The sequence below is a fragment of the Thamnophis elegans genome, chromosome 1 (genome assembly GCF_009769535.1).
Source record: "Thamnophis elegans isolate rThaEle1 chromosome 1, rThaEle1.pri, whole genome shotgun sequence".
In the NCBI taxonomy this organism is placed as follows: Eukaryota; Metazoa; Chordata; class Lepidosauria; order Squamata; family Colubridae; genus Thamnophis; species Thamnophis elegans.
The window spans coordinates 13866964-13888630 of NC_045541.1; the positions used below are offsets into that span (position 1 = coordinate 13866964).

General features: G+C 39.1%; 1 protein-coding gene across 1 annotated transcript in view; it reads left to right on the forward strand.

Annotated features, from left to right (window-relative positions):
* Positions 1 to 18208, forward strand: part of TMEFF2 (transmembrane protein with EGF like and two follistatin like domains 2) — a 325649-nt gene extending 307441 nt beyond the window's left edge. The window contains exons 9-11 of the mRNA XM_032225080.1: positions 5938 to 6061; positions 8863 to 9021; positions 17953 to 18208. Of these exons, the coding sequence (XP_032080971.1) occupies positions 5938 to 6061; positions 8863 to 9021; positions 17953 to 18049 (380 nt within the window). The 3' untranslated portion in view covers positions 18050 to 18208. The remainder of the gene's footprint in view (positions 1 to 5937; positions 6062 to 8862; positions 9022 to 17952) is intronic.
* Positions 18209 to 21667: the final 3459 nt, after the last annotated feature.

Consider the following 21667-nt stretch of genomic DNA (forward strand, 5'->3'; position numbering starts at 1 on the left):
ACAGCAAGAGACATTTTGTCACGAGGCTTTGAGATTTCTCTAAATTTGGCTATATAGAGCGAAGGATGGGGGAGAGAAAAAAACTTACCTCAATAAGGCAAAAATAATTCCTTACTATCTAATAAGTACAGTGAGAGTTTGGTATTTGAAGATGAGCTGTCAAACATAATATAACTGCGAAGTGATTAATGTTGAAATAATCATAATCTGAAGCATTACTCTATGAATAATTACAAAACGGTGCCATAAAGAAATAGCCATCGTCTTTCCTAATGTGATTATCATATGGAAAATCAAGGCCTTGGTCTAATAATTAGAATATATTGCCTGCAGAAGGACCAATTTGTCAAGGGTTTGGGCTGAAATAAAAATGCTGAATCTCTAAAATTGCAATTTGATTACATATGTTAGGGATCAAAATCCCTTGATTTCAACATGACCTGACAGGTTTCTGGGAAATCCAAGAGTTGGCAATGGCTATGTATCTGAAGGTCCCCAGATTAAAGGAAGTTGATAGAGAAGTAGAGAATACAATTCTGTGTAGCATCCAAGAAGCCCCATTCAATACATTACAGGTTCAGGGTACATTTGAGAAACTTGTGATAAATTATGATAAGGGAAATTCATCTTGGGGTGCATCAACTGAGCCTTTTTTTTTTCATTCTAACTTAGTTGCACATCGTAAAATGTTTTCTTCAATATTTACAGTAGATGTTAATTCTGAAGAAAAGAGCTTCAGAAATAAATAAGTATTTAATAAATCTTTATTATAGTCCTAGAACAGTGTAATGAGGGTAGGTAGAGACCATTTAAAAACATAGAAGATACATGAAAGTCTACATTTTTTTTTGAAAGTTGGAAGATGTATATGTATTAAACTAGAAAGTACAGATTCAAAATCAAGAGGCTGAAAGAATCTTAAAGAAGGGGTAAGAGCATTGGATGGGTTTAGGGGAATATAAAGGTTAGTATGTGGAAGAGTATATCAAATTACAGAGCACTCTAATGTAGCAGACAAGGGGCTCATTAAGTCTAGTTTATGGCAAAGGTCATCATTCTCCAACAAATTTTGAGCAGTGCTGTGCAGGAGCTGGCAACATTTTATGTTGTAGAATAGTTGATATCTGAAATAAGCAGGAAAGTGTAAAAATATCCAATGTGCCCTGGGTATTTATGCAGTAGCGGTGAGATGAGGTTAGTACAAATGTATTTACTAGATTTAGAAGCCGTCCATCTCCAGAATTACTCTGGGCAGCTTACCCTGGGAAAAAAACATTTTTAAAAAAACATTTATGTCTGGACAGACTAAGTAGCAGCCAATCTCTGACCACCTTACTCCAAACCTAAATGAACCTCTAGGGAGATATAACTCCACAGAGCACAGAGCAGGCATTACAGCAGGGAAGGCATGCTTGCCAGATCTTGATAAGATGGTATTGCTTGGTTTAGGAGACCCAAGTCTCTTTGATTGAATGGGAGAGGCAGAATTCATTGGAACTTAGCAAATCACCTGGCCCTATTCTAGGTTTAAAGGTTTAAAGATAGAAGGTTGCTCTGTGAGTCAACCAGTCAATGATGTTAAGCAGCAGTTGGCTCTCCAGTTAGCAACCTAACCATGTTCAAAAGATTGAGGTGGATTTCATTCCAGTGGCCCTTGATATAGAATTTGGTAAATAGCAATAGCACTTAGACTTATATACCACTTCATAGTGCTTTACACCATTTCTAAGCAGTTTACAGAGTCAGTATATTGCCCCTAACAACCTGGGTCCTCATTTTTACCAACCTTGGAAGGATGGAAGGCTGAGTCAACCTTGAGCTGGTGAGAATCGAGCTGCTGGCAGTGCACAAAATTAGCCTGCAATAGTGCATTCTAACCACTGCGCCACCACAGCAGATATGTGCTGCCATTCTGCTTTCTCAATTTTATCTAAAGTATTTTGAACGCCCTCAAAATGTCCATATCCTCCAGCTTATATGTATGTTAAACTAGCGTTGACTCCATAGTGAGTCAGATAGCATATAAACTTAATAAATATACAGAATAATCAGATAAATAAATAAATGCAGCTAAGTGTTACTGCAAATGCATATTTATTTGTTTATTTTTTAAATCACATTTACACGGATGCCCATCACACAAAGAGCAACTCTGGGCATTATGCAAGAATCATTGAAAATTTTACAAATATGTAAAAACAATAATTATAACTGTGTTAAAAATAATTACTAAAATAAAAACCACACACACTGCACAGAGTTAATAAATCAGCCAATACCTAGACTTCACCAAAACAACTTTTTTTAAAAGCCACTTGAAGGATTAGAGGCGCATGGGAATAAAGAGTAGAGTTTTAAAATAGAATAGATACAATTTGAATTGAGATAAAAGCAAATCAAATGAATTAAACCTAGTTATGAATGAAGACGAATATACATGTCCCATGATAACGTTGCAGGATCCAAGCTGGGTCGGTCACCAGGGCAAGAGGTGTTTTGTCTGCTGAGCTTTTGAACTCGGAATGGAGACCATCTTCAGGGAATTTCTCTCTAGCAGAATGTTTGCTGTTCTGTGTGTGTGTGTGGTATTTATGGATACCAGTGGTGGGTTTCAAAAATTGTTCGAACCTACTCTGTGGGTGTGGCCTCCTTTGAGGGAGTGGCTTGCCACCAATGTGGCCAGATGGGAGTGGCTTGCCACACATGTGACCAGATATAAAGATGCCGACGACACTTGTCAGAACCACCTTAAATTACCTCACACACAGCCCTGGCATGCATAAGAATATGATGGAAACTTGTTTTTTAAAAGGCATCTTTGGTTTGCGTTAAAACAACTTCAACACACGCAATGTTCTGATTGTACCACAAACGCAGTAGTCATCCTTACCTTTCACAGAGGCACTGAGTTTTATAAATATGAGTATGATAGTGTAGAATAATCATATCCAAGGACCAGTGGTGGGTTTCAAAAAAGTTTGGAACCTCTTCTGTAGGTGTGGCCTGCTTTCCGGGTCCACTGGTGGAACCTCTTCTAACCGGTTCGGTAGATTTGACGAACCGATTCTACCGAATAGGTGCGAACTGGTAGGAACCCACCTCTGATGGGTACCCATAATCATTTGTTACAAGATGCCTGTGCAAGATGCCTGTGGGGAGAGAAAAAGAAACAAGGTACAAAACCAATCACATGGCATACCCTGTGATACATCAAAAACATTTCAGAAGCTATAGAACACAGCTTCTGGCATCTGCAAGTAGGCATCTCACGCCACTCAGAGGCTACCATACGAAGGCAAATTATGCATTGTAAAGATCAGTTTGAGGTGGGAGATACTTCCAATGTAATGTAGCAAATCCCCTGCATGGATTGCTCCTGTGATTATGTAGGACAGATAGGGAGAAATCTAATCACCAGATTGCAAGAACACAAGCGAGCGGTCAAATAAGGAGAGCCAAACTTATTGATAGCGTCACACTGCCCTGAACAAGGACATACATTAAATTTTGCAGCTACTAAGATTGTTGGATGAGCAGGGACCAAAAAGGCCAGGGAGGTGATTGAAGCCTGGGAAACGGACAGTGCTGATTGATCACCAGCTTATCAAGTACTTAGAAGGCGAAGGCTTGGCAGCACAAACCAACCACTTAATAGCCAGCCATCAACACCCCAATCTTAAAAGTCGCATACAACAGGCACATATAAATACCACACATAGAACAGCGCACACTCTGCTAGAGAGAAGTTCCCTGAAGGTGGGCTCTAGCATGAGTCCAAAAGCTATGAAGACAAAGCCTCTAGTCCCGGTGATAGACCCAGATTGGATCCTAAACCTGGTTATAATGTGTGTGTTGACTCATAGTTTTAAAAATGCGAAAAATTGTACCTCCATTTGAATTTCAGGCAGATAATCTGAAGGAACACAAAAATGGGCCTAGGGAGCTCGGTTTGCAACTGTATGTTGCCTATTCTTGGCGTACAGTTCTGGATGATCTCCTGCAATTTTGCTTGTTCTCACGATGAACCTAGAAAGATGATCAGAGACAAGAAATTCACCTTCAGATTCAGTGAAAACTACCAACCAAATGAGGTGCTTCAGAGGTGTTGAATGCAGGGGAAAACACAAATAACAAGGGAAACAGCCTTTTGGGGTTGGTCTATACATGTTACCCTTGGAAAACAAGTTTATTCCAAAGTAAATTGCTGACTAGACTAAATGTTTCTCCTGGATGAACAACATTTGTCTCAAGTTAGCTAAATACACTTTATTATACTTCAATAATAAATGTGTAGTTAAATGAGAATTGAAATTCTCTCTCTGTGTGTGTGCGTGTGCGTGTGTGTTTGTGTATCTTCTTTACAATTCTACACTGTAAAATAAACCTGTCACCACCTTTTGGATTACATTTAAAAAACATAATCATCGATTGTTTGCTTTTCTGAAATTAGATAATGGTTCCAAACCTTCCTTCAAAATTTAAACAAACCCAATCTTATGTATGCATTAATCAAGTGTCTTTTTCTATCATATTCATACTTTTGAAGCATCCGTTTGTTCTTTTTTTATTTTTGAATTGGTTCCACGTGAAGTTCATATACAATTCATCCACCTTGCCATGTGCATGGATTGAGCATGAAGCTTCATATAGTATATGCTGGTTTTTCTAAAAGAGTAATAGCACTTAGACTTACATACCGCTTCACAATCTTTTACAGCCCTCTCTAAAACATTTACCTTGCCCCCAACAACCTGAGTCTTCATTTTACCTACCTCTGAAGGATGAAAGGTTGAGTCAACCTGAGTCAAAATCACACTTTTTTCTTTACTTTCAGTTAACATATGCTTTTTTGTATGTAATTTCTATACAGAATTTTGTGTAACGTTTGTAAATTTGTAGTCATTTTTTACATTATCCTGCAAAGCTCTTAAGAACTGTAAAAACCAAAAGATATATTGTATGAGCTCATATATTAGTTTGGACAATGGAAGTTAGCTTATACTAAAATATAAATAAAATGAGCAAAACTGAAAGGCCAAGTTATTTTGTGTGATAAGTCCACTTGTCAATAAGCTTTTTATCATGCATATTTTTTTCATTTATAAATATTGTGCTATTAATGACTTTTTCTGCTTACATTCTCTAATTTAGGGTAAAAGCAGAGGCTTCTTTCAGTGCTAACAACGAGCTAATTAAAAAAAAAGACCACTTTTCTCAGAAGCCTCTGTGGGCCACAGTTCTGCAAAGTGGTTACGCTAATATTTAATGAATAGGATACATCCCAGCATTTAGAGGAATGACTTGTTAATTATTTGGTTAGTGTCAAAGACTCACACACCTAGATTGAGGTTATTTTAATTGTTAAAATTTTTGCTATTGCTGCTTTGCAATGCGAATAAATCACTGAGTTTTGGATGCAGGAGGTGTCCCTAAGCCAGTGTTTCTCAACCTTGGCGACTTTAAGTCCTATGGACTTAAACTTCCAGAATCCCCCAGCCAGCAGAGCTGGCTGGGGAATTCTGGGAGTTGAAGTCCACAGGACTTAAAGTCGCCAAGGTTGAGAAACACTGTCCTAAGCAATCAGTGGGGAGGCAGCGGAATCGGCCATTTCTGTACCATATGTAATAATATGAGAATTTCAATATTGCAAAGAATTGCAAATAAGCTTCTTATCGTCCCTATTTTTTTTTCATTTATAAATCATAGCTTCCCCGTTTAAAGACTACTTTGCATTAAGTGCAAGTGTGTAGTATTGCTGTTGTTATTTCTTCCTCTTCTTCCTTCTCCTCCTCCCCCGCCTCTTCTTCTTCCTCCACCTTTTCCTCCTCCTCCTCCTCCTCCTCCCCCTCCTCCTCCTCCTCCTCCTCCTCCTCCTCCTCCTCCTCCTCCTCCTCCTCTCTTAGTAATGCATTTACATACAGATCTTCTTGTTCACAGAAAATGCAAACAAACTGGAAGAAAGTGCCAGGGGAATCTACATTCCGTGTCCAGAACATTATAATGGTTTCTGCATGCATGGAAAATGTGAGCATTCTGCTAATATGCTGGAGCCATCTTGCAGGTAAGCTTTTCTTCAAACTGATCACCTGAAGGAGAGCACCTGATAAAAATATGTCTTCAACGTAGGGAAAAAAAAGACAATAGTTGCTGAACCCTCCTCTACTCTAGATCTAAATTATGTACAGAGATACCTAATGTGCGTAGCCAGGTTGCACTGAATTATGCAGCAGCATTAATCTATTTATAAAAGCATTCCTGCAATGTCTGTCAATACATTCCTAACTAAAAAGGCATAACGGAGCATAGGCTGGCCCAGTGGGTATTTGTTGTTGATCTTTAGCACATGGCCAACAGCTTTTGTCCCAGGAAATCCCACAGTGAGCAAAAGTCAAGAACTATGTCAACATCAATTTCTCCAGGTGGGAAAATGGCTGAAGACAGAAGATTTGCACTGATGAGGGTTGAAATAAGGTTAGTTTCAGAAAGGAGCATTGCATTGCATGTAATGGAGTTTAAGTCAGTCTTGTCTTCTCTTACTTAATAGCAAAGTTTGAAGGCAAGCAGGAAGGTGGATTGTTGGATTTCCAGCCCCCTAAGACATAGGACTTTGGAGCCCCTCAGAGGAACTCCAAGGTATGGGGGGGGGGGGGAATTGATGAGAAATATAGGAAGTGCCTTTGGGGCAAGGAATATCCAAGGAAAACTAGATTAACTAGAAAACAGGCAGCATGTGAACAGTCCTTCAGACAATTCCAACAAAGGAGATCCTGCTTGGACATCTTTTCAGGAAATGTTCCTGTTAGGCATCATAGACATAGAAATATTGACAGGTTGCTATAGATAGGAAGTAACTGCTATTGCTGTCTGTGATGCCTCTCTGATGGATGTGGATACCATGGGTAGCAGCTACTCTCTGCTGCTTCTTTGCTTCACTGGAGTATTCAGAAAGATATCAGTTGTGTATTAGTTCCTTCTTCTGGCATGCCACCCCAGGTCTCCCCAGCATTTCCCATCTGAAAGCTGCTGTAGGTTCCAAATAAATTAATGTAACTGCTTCCATGCCTGGCTTGTTGGCTTCTCCAAGGCTTCTTGTAGGCCAGTTGTAGAACAGAAACCTTTACGTTGATGACTCTGATTCTATTACTGATTCAACAGAATTCCAAGTTGGCTTTTTCACTCTCATCCAGCATATGAAGCATTGAAGCATCGTCCTCTTTTTAAAATGTTAGAAAGCTAGATCAAGAGCCAAAATGGATGTACTATGATGGTATTAGTTCTACTTTGTGTAAAAACAGATTTGCCTCAGATATTTATTTATTCATTCATTCATTTATTTTCCTTCCATTTATAGAATGCTGTAATTCAAATATAATTCCCAAGAATTAACATAACTTAGACAACATTTAAAATTTTCGCAGTCAATTATGAATAAAACATCCACAGCAAACACAGCAAACTCAACAAAGGATGCAATGATAATGAGCTAATCAATGGCATATAAACACCTTCTGTTAATCACACGCAACCAATTCAATGCATGCAGTATGTTGAAGGCTGAGCAGGAGTCCAGATTTATAAGCAAAAGATGTGTATGACTCAGGGTGAAACTCCTCAGATCGATTATTTTCACTTTGAACCAGCATCGGAGCTCAGCTAAGAGAAAAGGGATGTGGAGAGATTATGGTTAAGTATAGTACATTGCGGGAAAGGAAGAAATCTGTTCTTGTCTCACAAGGATCTCTTCCAGGGACTTCTTCTACCTATGTATAATAGAAGTAGATCCACATTTAAGCCCAGGACTCTTCTATGGTCACATTCAGTCTATGCTAATGCTAGAGGGAATGGCCAAACTGTTGACTCTTTGTAAATCACAGAGTCCCATTGATGCTACTACTCACAGCTATGGAACAAGCTATTCAAAGGTTTAAGACAGCTTTCCAGGTCCTTCCAAGGTCTCTGGGATATGCCTGGTTCCAGTGGAGATAGTTTCTGGGTATGACCATGCATTCCAGAATGTGCAAATTAGAAAGAGCTAGAAGTCATAATGATGTGTTGAACAGCAGGCCTTATTATACCCCTGGCTAGAGATGGCTTCATCCAGAAGAGATTAACAGTGTGGTTGGGTCAATATTCTCCTTTCCTTTAAGATGCCAATGCAGTATCAACTTTGTCCTGGATTATTTGATTTAAATAGAAGTATGAATCCCTGCAATAAATAAAGTAATTTAATAACAAGTAATAACAATTCACTGACCAACTTCCTTCAAATATAGACTTTTCTGATGTGGTAGACTTCTAAAATTCTTAACCATTGTGGCCTTTAACTAAGAATTGAAAGCCAACATGGGGAAGGGTGACCTAAAACCAACTAATCTCTTCAAGAAGACATTTTACTGACCAACTTCCTTCAAATATAGACTTTTCTGATGTGGTAGACTTCTAAAATTCTTAACCATTGTGGCCTTTAACTAAGAATTGAAAGCCAACATGGGGAAGGGTGACCTAAAACCAACTAATCTCTTCAAGAAGACATTTCTTTTAATGCTTAAGTTAGCCTATATTGAGATAGGCAGTTACCTCTAACTAGAAAAATCAATTTCTTCTGTTGAAAGATATAACTGGATATTTACTTATTTATTACTTATTTATTAATTTTTCATGTCATCCATCTTCCCTACAAGGTGATTCTGGGGGTACTTATAAGTTATTAGAAAGGCCTCAGAAAGCTATTACACCCAGCATGCCCAACAACTGTCTCTTGATTCGGTTATCAAACTTCTCTCTTTCGCCTTCTCTTCCGTTTGAAGCTGAATTAATCTCTGCAGACAAAGGAATGAAGGAATCTCTGCTTTCTCATTGTAGGTGTGATGCAGGCTACACTGGACAACACTGTGAAAAGAAAGACTACAGCGTTTTGTATGTGGTTCCAGGCCCAGTTCGATTTCAGTATGTCTTAATAGCAGCAGTGATTGGAACAATCCAGATTGCAATCATCTGTGTTGTCGTTCTCTGCATTACAAGGTTAGTCACAGTATCATCTTTTTATGACATTCTTCCAGAATGTGACATCTCAGTGTAGAAAGGCCAACATGCAGGTATCATGTATTCCCTCCTTTGGTTTAATCCAGTGTTTCTCAACCTTGGCAAATTTAAGATGGGTGGACTTCAACTCTCAGAATTACCCAGACAGACATGCTGGCAGAGGAATTCTGGGAATTGAAGTCCATCCTTCTTAAAATTGCCAAGGTTGAGAAACAGCGGTCTAATCAATAACTAGATAGAAGCTAAGAAGCAATACTAATTGCAGATAATCTTTTCCTATTTTCAATATTTTGGATTGGCCCATGTACAGTATTACTCCTGAATTACTTAGAACAAAGTAAGAACACCAAGAAGGTTTTTTTCCCTCAGATGTTCAGCTTAGGACAAGGCGCAAGAGGCAATCAGATACAACTGTGAAAATTAAATGTCCATATATATCTTAGTCTTTGAATTATAAACCAACCTTCTCAGAGCCCTATTTTAAAAATACATTAACCTTTGAAAAATGAGTTGATTTTCATTTAGATCAGTGATTTTTTTTTCTAAGTCATGCTCCAGGGAATCCTTGATTTCTTTGGAAATGTTCATGGCTGTAGCAAGCTTCCCTGAAAGTCTCCTAGTCTATTAATGTACCAATCTTTCAATACAATGTTCATTTGCCCTAGGCATCCTGGCTAGCTCTAGGCAGTCTTTCTCACTTTTTGCAACTATGGACCACTCAGAAAATGCAAGAAGGCCCAATTAAACATCTCCCTCTAAGTTTTAATCTTTAGATGAAAGCCTTTTATAAACATGCTTTTTGGCGAATAATAAGGAATATTGTTTTCTGCCCAGTAAAGACTGAGATTCTGTAGCAGAATCTTCTCCACCAACTATGGTCTGATCATGAATTTTAATGTGATCCAGAGGGCTCCATTTGTTCATGCTTTACCACAACTGACATGGCTGAGATGCTCCAGGCGCCATCCATCAAAAAAATGTCATCTTGTGAGACCTAGGAGTCATGCCTTCTCTATTTTAGAACTTGCCATATGGACAGCATCTCCCCAGAAATCATGCTGTCCTTGATCTTTCTGGCCTTCACAAGATTTTGAAGACTTGGATGTTCCCTCACACTTGGGTTGAGAAGCTGACATAGCCCTGCTAGTGGACTAGTTTGTTCTGATTGGGATTTGGACATAGATTGAAAATGGAATATTTTAGACTTCCGCATATGTTATCTTTATTGACTAACATTATTATAAATTTATGTTCTATTTTGGTGTTCTTAATTAGCCATGTGCTGCCCTGTGTGCTCATTTTTGTGACATTAGCAGCTAGCTAGCTAGCCAGGTTGGTTGGCTGTTTGGTTGGTTGGTTGGTTGGTTGTTTAGTTAGTTAGTTAGTTAGTTAGTTAGTTAGTTAGTTAGTTAGTTAGTTAGTTAGTTAGTTAGTTAGTTATAGGGGCTACAAAAAAAGGAAAGGGGCATGTTCGGGAGGGGGTTCTAACAATCACATAACATATATGGGGACTGGGAATATGGAGCTGCTTTAGACAATTCAGAAACATTCTGTGTGGAGAGACGAGGATTATAATGCATAAAGATGATTTTCAAATACTAGAATGGAATTTATCATTGAAATGGTTCCTCCAAATGCATTCTTCTAAATTCAAAATCTTTGAAACACTGTTGCTCTATTGATCAATAGTTAATTTTCAGTACCAAATTTCATTAAAAAAGTCAGTTGGTTAAAATTACAAGAGCCTCAGTGGCACAGTGGTTAGAGTGCAGTACTGCAGGCTACTTCTGCTGACTGCCGGCTGCCTGCAATTTGGCAGTTCAAATGTTACCAGGTTCAAGGTTGACTCAGCCTTCCATCCTTCCGAGGTGGGTAAAATGAGGACCCAGAATGTTGGGGCAATATGCTGACTCTGAAAATCCGCCTAGAGAGGGCTATAAATGCACTATGAAGCAATATATAAGTCTAAGTGCTAGTGCTATATCAGACTAGAAGCTAGGAGATGGTGAGTCCCATCTTAGGCATAAAGCCAGCTGGACCAGTTCCTCCCAGCCCTGGAAGCAGGCAGTGGCAAACCACTTCCAAACAAATCCCTGCCAAGAAAACTGCAGGAATTTATCCGTGCAGTCTCCAGAATTCAAACACGCACACCTCAAAAAATGTGTACAACCACTTAGAGAAGAAGAGTTTCTGTTTCTTCCAGCTTCACAATTTCTTCAGGCTTTTTTCCAAACATCAGAAAGTGATTCAAGTTTCCTGCAACTACTCCTATAAATCATATGCCTTTAAAATAAAAAAAACCTTTTCCAACAAATGAGAAAAAGAAAAAAACAACACATACATAGAAAGTGAAAAAGAAGCTCCACTATATCTTAAGCATCTACAGCTCACATTCAGATCAAGAAAAGATACAAAACAATTCATAAATCCTTTCCCAACCTAAAGGCATAATAGAAAAATGTTTGCTGAATCTTGGAATGGTTGTCGACCAAGCTATGCCCATCAATTCTTCCTTCAAGAGTAGACCCTCACCTACCGAAAAAAGGCAATGTATTATATTAAAGTGGGCTTCAGGAAACACAAAAATAACAGCCAAAACTACAGCGTACATAAAAGGATGGAGATGGGGAAGGAACTGCTAAACTGAAAAATGACACTGCCTCGTGTTCTTTAAGTAATCTTCCTTCCAGCTTACAAACTCTGCCAGCGGTAGGCCATAAAGCAAGCTAACAGTTTGCTTAAAAGATTAAAATATATATACATATATTAGCTGAACACATTTTGGGGGGTATTTTTAGATTACACGTTCATTAAAAACTTGCATGTGGCTTTTCAAAATCACATCTACCCAAACGTATTGCTGATAGCCATTTATGCATTAAAATCAAACATCAGTCCCCAAATCACAAAAATGTGCAAATGGAAACTATTGGTATTCAAGATAGTGTATGCTAAGATGCCAACAGGATATAGGAACAGGATATTTCTTTTTCAAGGGATAGATCTCTTTGAGCAACAACTTCCAGAAACATTATGCTCACGAATAATGTTTGTCTGGCTTGGCCATTGGAACGATCATGTTAGAAGGCGCCATTTCTTATCAGAGCCAGTTGCCACTCAGGAAATTGCTACAGAATTTCTTGCCCTGTAAATCTTACATAATGTATATTATATCATCTTGGCACTGGCATGTATTTTACTTTTCTCCTAGGAAAGAAGGAGGTGGGAGGAAGAATCAGGACATAAAGCTAAATAAATATTAAGATATAATGCTGTGTTGTCTTATAATGTTCTAAGTGGGAGCCATTTGTATCTCCCAAACATGGCCATTGGAGTTCAATTGACTATGTCTCTGAAAAGTTGCAGTGTGCATTCCCAGCCTTTTGAGCTGGAACACAGGATATCTGGAAACTGTAAAAAAATAAATCCCTAAAACAGGATTTTCACTGGGTTTTTTTTAATGAACCTGACAGAACCAGGTGAACTCTAGCACAAATGCAGCTGCCTAGGGGATTGTGAAATTAAAAATGTCCACAGATGAGAGCCAAGGTGGCGCAGTGGTTAAATGCAGCACTGCAGGCTACTTCAGCTGACTGCAGTTCTGCAGTTCGGCTGTTCAAATCTCACCAGCTCAAGGTTGACTCAGCCTTCCATCCTTCCGAGGTGGGTAAAATGAGGACCTGGATTGTTGTTGGGGGCAATATGCTGACTCTGTAAACTGCTTAGAGAGGGCTGAAAGCCCTATGAAGCGGTATATAAGTCTAACTGCTATTGCTATTGCTATGATCCCTAGTTGAGCTGCAAGAAATCATGTATTGTCTATTGATGTGTCCATATATTTCAGGTTTTCTTCTTGAATATACTTTCTACCTGGCCCTTAAATAGGATCCATGTGTACAAAGTGATATATTTTCACGGACTTCCGGCTTTTCTGACTCAGCACTTTGTTTTTATATGGCTACCTCATTCCACTCCTTCTAAACCAACTATTAAATAACACAGGATATCTGGAGATTTCTTTTTCTAGATCCTGTAAAGGGGAAGGAGACCAAAGCAATGGAATTAATTAATTAATTCAAAATTTAAAAACATGGAAAGAGGTGAGAAGAAATTCAGAGCTACGTTTACTGCTTGACTCAAGGCTTTGTTAGTAGCAGAGAAGGTGGGAGACAAAGGTTTGGGGAGGAAGGCAAATGATAGGGGGGTTGTGATACAAACCCTACCTCTTGTATAAATGCATCATGACAGCATGCACACACACACACTTACTTATATAAGGAGCAGTGCCGCAGTGCTTATTTCAACATCTTGATGGAACAGTTATTCTGTCAACATCTGTGATGGAAGACACATTCTTGTGTCTTCTTGTTCTCCCCTTCTTTCCCTCCTCTCCTGGTGCCTGGATATAAATGTACACACAAGTTAAGCCATTAGCTACAACAGCCCCAAGGTTGATATACCCCATGCAAGATCTCTTGAGGAAACAAGAGGACTTGGGATTGTGTGGGTCCCTGGTTTCTTTCCACCTGCTACCTTTACACATCTTATAAAGCCACCTGACACAACACGGAGTCCGGGTCGTGTATAGAATAAAAACACCTACAAAGCCTAAAAACAAACAATGAGTAAAGGTAACAGTAACCATGATAAGGGAGAAGGCATACTCTGTACATCAGATGAGCCACCCTGATCTGCTCCAGAACTTGGAGAGGTGGTGATGGGGAACTGGTTTTCAGAGATTGTCAACAGAAAAAGGACCTACGCTTCCTAGGTACCATCAGATTAGACTACTTAGGGCAGTGGTTCCCAAACTTGGCAACTTTAAGACTTGTGGACTTCAACTCCCAGAGTTCTCCAGCCAGAAGAGTGGATGGGACATGAAGTACCCACTTCTCTAGTGGATCTTATGGGCTAGGCAGAAATGATGGGAAAGAGCCAGTGCATGAGACAAATAGACCCAATAGCAGATGACTCTATGCAGATGTAATGAGTGGAAAACAATGACTGCCATGTCCACTCTCATCATCACAATGTAATCCCTTTTATATGTTCTCAGACGTCCTTGTCTTTCTCCAATCATGCTTTATGCATCTCTTTCGTTATTTCATCTCCTGAAGCTCCTCGGCAAACCAGGGAATCTGATAGGAGTAAAGAAAGGGGGAATATTTACCCAGGAATGTTCCAATGTTCCCAGCAGAAGATACCTAAGGCCTCCATCAAACTGTCTACCAGACTTACAGGACAAAGCCTAAGCACCCTCTGAAACCCATATAGAACTAATAATTGTCCATGGGTGATTTCTATGGCAGCCAAAGCAGAAAATAATGAGAACAAAGGTTTTTGTCATCGCAAGACAACTTTTTTCCCTCCTCCAAAGTAGGCTAAATGAAGTTCAGCGGTACTTCCAGATAAATATGCCAATGGTTACAAATTTAGCTCTGTTTATTTAGAATTTAAGTCCCATTGGTCACGATGTAACTGATGAGCTGCATAGATTCAACTATAAGCATCAGCAACTTCCCCAAACCTATTTAGACTATAATATAAATATTCATAAACTGAGTACTGAAGTTATAGTAGAGGTTCAGATAATTAAAGAACATAAAGTTCATTTTTCTGTTGACAAAAATCAAAACAAAAACTAAAAATGCAGCATTCAGACTAAAAAACAATGAACATTGAAGCAAGGAGAGAGAGAGAGAGAGAGAGAGAGAGAGAGAGAGAGAGAGAGAGAGAGAGAGAGAGAGAGAGAGAAGCCCATGAATATAAAGGGCTGTTCAAATAATTCAACTTTGCAAAGGTCACCATATAGCCGCATTGCACAAGCAAAACATCCCTCCAAATCCACTTCTCCAAGCATCACAAAGGCACATCATCACAATTTAATGACTGCTCATACACAAAGGAGACAATTCTATCTGGATAGCACAAACCTTCTATTATGTATCGCAAAACGTGTGTGACATTAAAGAAAAATATCCATATTCAATATTTCTATCAAAGTAGCAATTGTTTGGAAACGGAATAATCTGCTAGGAAAAGCATTGTTAAAAACATTGCTAGGAAAATAAAGAGAGCAAACTTGAAACAAATGCATTTCAAAGCTTTTTGCTCTTGTTCCAGAGTATCAACCCAACTATCATTGATCTGCTTAAAGATATATTTTAGTTTTTCAATGGTTTATGATAATGAATGTAGCTACCAATATCAGGAATTGAATCCATTGCTTATGATGCATCAATTTATATGCCTTAAGAAATATAGACAATAAACCAAGGCATAACAGTGTTCATTGTGAATAGGTGATTTTTCTCAGCAACTCCAAATCTCTCAACTACAATATATACATTACCACCAAAGGTGATAATATATGCTAACCCTTAATATAACCTACAAAGGTTACAATTTATGTAGTGTAATTTTAACAGGGTGCTGCATATTCTTATTACGTATTCTTTTCAGGATCAATTCCTGATGACTTCTTAAAATCAATTTAAAATTTAAATCAATTTAAAAGGACTTACATGGTATACAGATTTTTTAATTTCATTCATTGAGTTCAAACTCCAAATCATTCTCTAAGAAGACTGTCTATTTGAGAACGTGTGAGGCTTAATACAAGCAAATGTTTTTGTAAAGAGAGTTTCACGGAGTTTAAATACAGTAGATATATACCAGGAACTAAGCCACAATCTATATTTGAAGATAAGTAGATGGTCCACAATGCATCTATGTGAGCATGGGCTATCTTGTTGGGACTTTCCTGAACTATATTCATCTTGGGATTGCATAGCACAGCCATCTGAACCTTAGAAAGGGCACTATTTCTTGAAGAACATGCCCACAGGTGTTCTCTGAGCACTTTTGCACACTGAACGGTATCTATTCCCCATTAATGTCTATGGAGGTTCCTGGATCATCCAGATTATGGTTGTCCCAAAGATGCATATCAAAAGGCAACTCAAGGTTGGGGTGTTTTTTTTTAGAAGTAAAACGTTTTCCGGGGGGGGGGGGGAGCTAAGAAAGTCCAATTGCTTTTAGCAGTTATAGCAGTTAGACTTATATACCGCTTCATAGGACTTTCAGCCCTCTCTAAGCAGTTTACAAAGTCAGCATATTGCCCCCAACAACAATCCGGGTCCTCATTTTACCCACCTCGGAAGGATGGAAGGCTGAGTCAACCCTGAGCCGGTGAGATTTGAACAGCCGAACTGCAGAACTGCAGTCAGCTGAAGTAGCCTGCAGTGCTGCATTTAATCACTGTGCCACCTCGGCTCTTGAAAAGCACCTTTTGGTTTTCCCCTTTAAGTCCCCATCACTGCATAATCTCACCTAGTTCATATTTAAAGTGTTGCTAAAGGTTATAAGTAGATGTTTTAGAGATGCATTGGACTGAAAGTGGGCAAGGAATAAGAGAAGGAAAGAAAGATCAGGGACCAGCATTTGTTTCTGTTCTTTTTCAGATTTCTGAAGTAAGAAGTGAGTATCTGAGATAATTACTAATTTCTTAATATTAAGGAAAAATTGTTTTACAGTACCTAAGAATCCAATGTTATCTTGATATGTATCAGTGGTGGGATTCAGCCAGTTTGCACCCTTTCGGGAGAACCGGTTGTTAACTTTCTGAGTAGTTTGGTGAACTGTTTGTTGGAAGAAATCATTAGGGCAGAGAACCGGTTGTTAAATTATTTGAACCCCACCACTGATTTATACCCACTCTTACTTGAATTCCTTATCATGAGTTAATTTAAAATTCATAATTATATTAATTGAATTCATAATTAATAATTGAACAATATTTTAGATTCAATATGCTTCAGCCTCCATCATGCTTTTACTTATATTTAGTGATTTGACCAATCAATTTTTTTAAAAAAAAATAATTAGCACATTTTTATTTATTTATTTTATGACAACAACTTATTTTATTGACACAAACATCCCATTCCAACAACTCAGGACTCCTATGAAGGGGAAATTCTTTGGAATATATAAAATGAAGTAGCAAAGGAAGAAACTGCCAGTGTTTGAAACAAAAATAGATTTTAGGGAGATAGATTTTTGGGGATTTCATGGATTCTCCCAATCCATGATGATGGAAAACGATGCCATGACTTTTGCCATTTCAATCCTTCACAGAAGAAGACTGTAATTATGTTTCTTGGGTGGTGGGAGTTGATGGTTGGTCCTGATGGCATTTCAAAAGACTAGGGTCCGTGATGCATTGATAACATCTAGCTCTTCTCAGAAGCTGAAAATAACAAATGCCATACAATCTTGCCTTGTAAACATGGAGTACAAGAGCTTCTTTTGACACCTATAATTCTTAACCTCTAAAGTTGCTGTTTTACTCCTCCAGCAGATGATCTGATGATTAAAAGTCCATACAGTTTACATTGCACTGCTTGGGCATCGTTACAGTTTTTATCAATTGCGGGTGGGAGAACAACCTGCTGATTTATTATTGACATTGACAAATTAAAGCTAATGTGAGGATGATCTTTATTCCTCTTTCATATTCCCCAAGCTGGCTAAAAACGAAGACAAGTGTGTTCTCCGTGGTTTTCCCTACATCCCTTTTTCAGCGTTTACAAAGCCGATATTGCTTAAGGAAGAGATATAAACTAGGACTGAGAAACCAGACCTTTCTTACATGCAATCCAGCTCCTAGGAGGAATGGTTTGGCATTTCCAAGCTCCAAAATTAAAGCTGGGTCCTCAGGGTAAGCAGGAGGTTGCCTTTCTCTGTTGCTGTGCAGTCAAAAGAAGATGAGCTAGAGTGACAGGTAGAATCTCCAGTTGCCCTTAAATAGCTGCAATTCTCAGCTGTCATTTAGCAAAGCAAATTTCATGCCTTTTTCCCTCTCTTTTTTTTCTTCACCTCCTCCTTCTCTTCCCCGGCTGCTTTCAGGAAATGTCCCAGGAGCAACAGAATTCACAGGCAAAAGCAAAACACGGGGCACTACAGTTCAGACAACACAACGAGAGCATCGACCAGGTTAATTTAAAAAAAAAAAGAGCGCATGTTTCCACAATGGCAAAAGTAAACTGCAGACAGCTTGGACTTACAAAATACAGTATTATAGACAAAAGTTCTACACATGTTGCCTTGCATTTGTGGTAATCGACACCAATGAAAACAGAATGAAACATGTACTACAGCTATATTTGATTATGTATGGATATATTTGAAATAGTATACATTGTCTTGATGTTTTTCTGTAATGTAAATAAACTATTTATATCACACAATATAGTTTTTCTTTTTCATGTATTTGTTATATATAATAAATACTCAGTGATGAGAAAAAAACCCTACTTTTTTTTGGCTTTCTTAAATTTGCTGTATCCTAACCACTACATTCTCTTTTCAAGCTGCTTCTATTTCACAGGTACACATCTAGCTCATAAATAATATACACACATATGCTCACCCTTTGATGGACTTGTTGGTAGGCTCCCCTTGTTAACGATTTCAAAGGTTTTTGGCATAGAGCTCCTTTTCAGATTTTTTTTTTAGGAAGTCTCACGTTTCCCCGGCCAAATGTCCATTAAATCTGTCTCCCATTTTATGTTTGTGAAAAGACACCCATCTGGTCTCCATCCCCCAGATTTCCAACAATCTGCCACTAATCTTTCCATCATCCAGCCCTGCTGTGTTCTTCCCACCATTCAGCCCAGTCTTCCTACAGCACACTGTCAAACTTTGTAATGCTTCCTTCCCCTCCCGTCAAAATGCCCACCCCCTCAGCCTTCCCAGTTCATCAGATTTTCATTTGAAAATGATTTTTGTACATCAATCATCTTTTTAGCATCTTCTCACACCCCCTGGATTTCCCTTATGACCCTTACTTGAAAACCTTTAAGGCTTTTTTTTTTAATCCTTTCCAATCCGATGGAATATTGGAAGCAATTTACGTGCATGAGCTCAGGACTTCCAACTCTCTGTCCATCAACAGGGCAACATTCCAAAAATGAAACAGAACATGGGAGAAGACAACAAAAGAAAAATCAAGTCTGAAAATAGTTTGGATTTGGCCACAGGCTGTAGAGAAAATGTGCTATAAATGTGCTCCCCGTCCCTTGCATCCTTTTGAGAGAAATAGATGGGGAATGTCTCAGAATATTGGTGTCTCCTCTATTCTAACCACCCATGATGCCTTCCTTCTTGATCATGTGAACTTTTCAAACTCTATGACTTTCCCCAATAGAAATCCTCCATTTCTTAATCAGATTCGGAGGGAAGGGGACAGCAATTTAGTCAGTCATAGGAATGCTCCATTCAACTTGAGTACTTTGATGCTGGTGCCCTCTGCAGTAGTCTAATTCAACGTTGTTTAATTATTCTGTGTCAAAATTACTCTGCTTAAGTTTTGGGCAGAAATAAAAGTGTTTGCCTTCACTTCTCCATCCTTCACACCCTGGTTTTTAATGTTTTGATTCAAAGTTCTTGCTGCCCATTTCTTCACTGGGCCACTGCTGTTTAGTTACTACCAGTGGTGGGATTCAGAACATTTTACTACCAGTTCTGTGGGTGTGGATTTTTGGGCGTGGCAGGGGAAGGATACTGTAAAATCTCCATTCCCTCCACCACTCCAGGGGAAGGTTACTGCAAAATCTCCATTCCCTCTTGATCGGCTGGGACTTGGGAGGCAGAGAATAGATGGGGGCAGGGCCAGTCAGAGGTGGTATTTACTGGTTCTCTGAACTACTCGAAATTTCCGCTACTGGTTCTCCAGAACTGGTCAGAACCTGTTGAATACCACCTCTGGTTACTACCTGTTCTTTATTCATTAGATGCAAATCCTGCCTTGCTGGAGACAAAGCACATGGTGCTCTCCATTCCCCACCCCCCACCCAATAACCGTGACCCGTCAAAACCGTGGTCCACTAAAGCGTGCCCGATTAAAGCGCGTACCTGACGTCATCAGCAGCGCGACAAATATGACTGCGGAGAAAAAAGGGCGCTTTAAAAAGCGCTTTTAAAGCAAGCCGATTCACGTAAAGGTAAGGGTTAGGGTTAGGGTTAGGTTAAGGGTTAGGGTTAGGTTTAGGGTTACGTTAAGCGTTAGGGTTAGGGTTAGGTTAAGGGTTAGCGTTAGGTTTAGCGTTAGGTTAAGGGTTAGCGTTAGGTTTAGGGTTAGGTTAAGGGTTAGGTTTAGGGTTAGGTTAAGGATTAGGTTTAGGGTTAGGTTTAAGGTTAGGTTTGGGGGGGTTAGGGTAAGGTTTTCGCGTTAATTTTAAGTTTACCGCTCTCAGCGTGCTATTTTCGTCGCGCTGTGATGACGTCACGTACGCGCTTTCGTCGAGCGCGGTTTAGTCTACCACGGTTTTGTGGTGGAACCCCAATAACACTTGAGGGGCAAGGGTTGCAGAGAAATAATAAATGGCTCAAAGTCACCCAGGAAGCTCCCATTGTGGAGCATGGAACTGACCTCCAGAAGCAAAGAAACATACATAGAATGGATAGCAAATGGCAGGATTTACCTCTTCACGAAATCACTGCTATCAAATACCTATTTTTCCAAATCTGAAATATCTTCCTAATACCATCCCATCAAGTACCCCAGGATGCTTTTTGCTAAAAAAAAAAAAAAAGTTACCTTTTCATTCTGGGAAGGTGTTCATACTTCCAAACAGATGCCATCCACCATTTTGTTTGCAAATAAAGTCAACATGAGGACTGTATTGGGAAGGGGGGGGGTATGCATGCCAATTTCTCATTTGGGTACTTATTTATATTTCAATTTATTTTGAAAATAAATTCTGAAAATAGCTCGGATTTGGCCACAGGCTATCAGGGGCTTAAAAAAGAAGGGCAACTTTATGTTGACTCGCGCTCCCCTCTTTTTGGCTGAGGGGGTGAGCATGCCGATGGGAGAGAAGGAAGCCCTACAAAGTTTGACAGTGTGTTGTAGAACAGTGTTTCTCAACCTTGGCAACTTGAAGATGTCTGGACTTCAACTCCCAGAATTCCCCAGCCAGCATTCGCTGGCTAGGGAATTCTGGGAGTTGAAGTCCGGACATCTTCAAGTTGCCAAGGTTGAGAAACACTGTTGTAGAAAGATGGGGGTGAATGGTGAGAAGAACAGGGTGGGGCTAGATGATGAGGACATTAGTGACTTCATGGATGCTTCCTTGAGGTTCTCTTGGCAACATTGAAAGATTGCTGCGGCTTTCCGGGTTCTTCTCATTGGAATCTACATTGTTCTATACACAGAGAGAACAAAAATAGTAGAACTGATTTGGTCTCCTATACTGAGCTTCTGTTATCTTAATGTTCATTTTTACAGCTGCAGCCAACAAAAGATGCATTTACTGTCAAGAGTCAAAGCAAGGCATTTAGTAGCCTTGCTGATGTATGATAAGAGAAGAATCAACCTTTAATCATTTTGTTTTCAAAGGAGCTTTTGAGGTCTTTTGAAGACAAACCTTTTTTCCTGAGATCTATTTGATTTAAAAAAAAAAACAGGTAAGGAGATTTCTCCAAGTCTCCTTTTATCCAGTCCTGTGTTTCTATGTTAAACTCAGCAGAAACCTACAGGTAAAAACTGAACTGCATGGAGGCTGTTGCTAGATTGAAAATAATCAGAACTGGTGATTTGGCACACTGTCAAAATAGCACA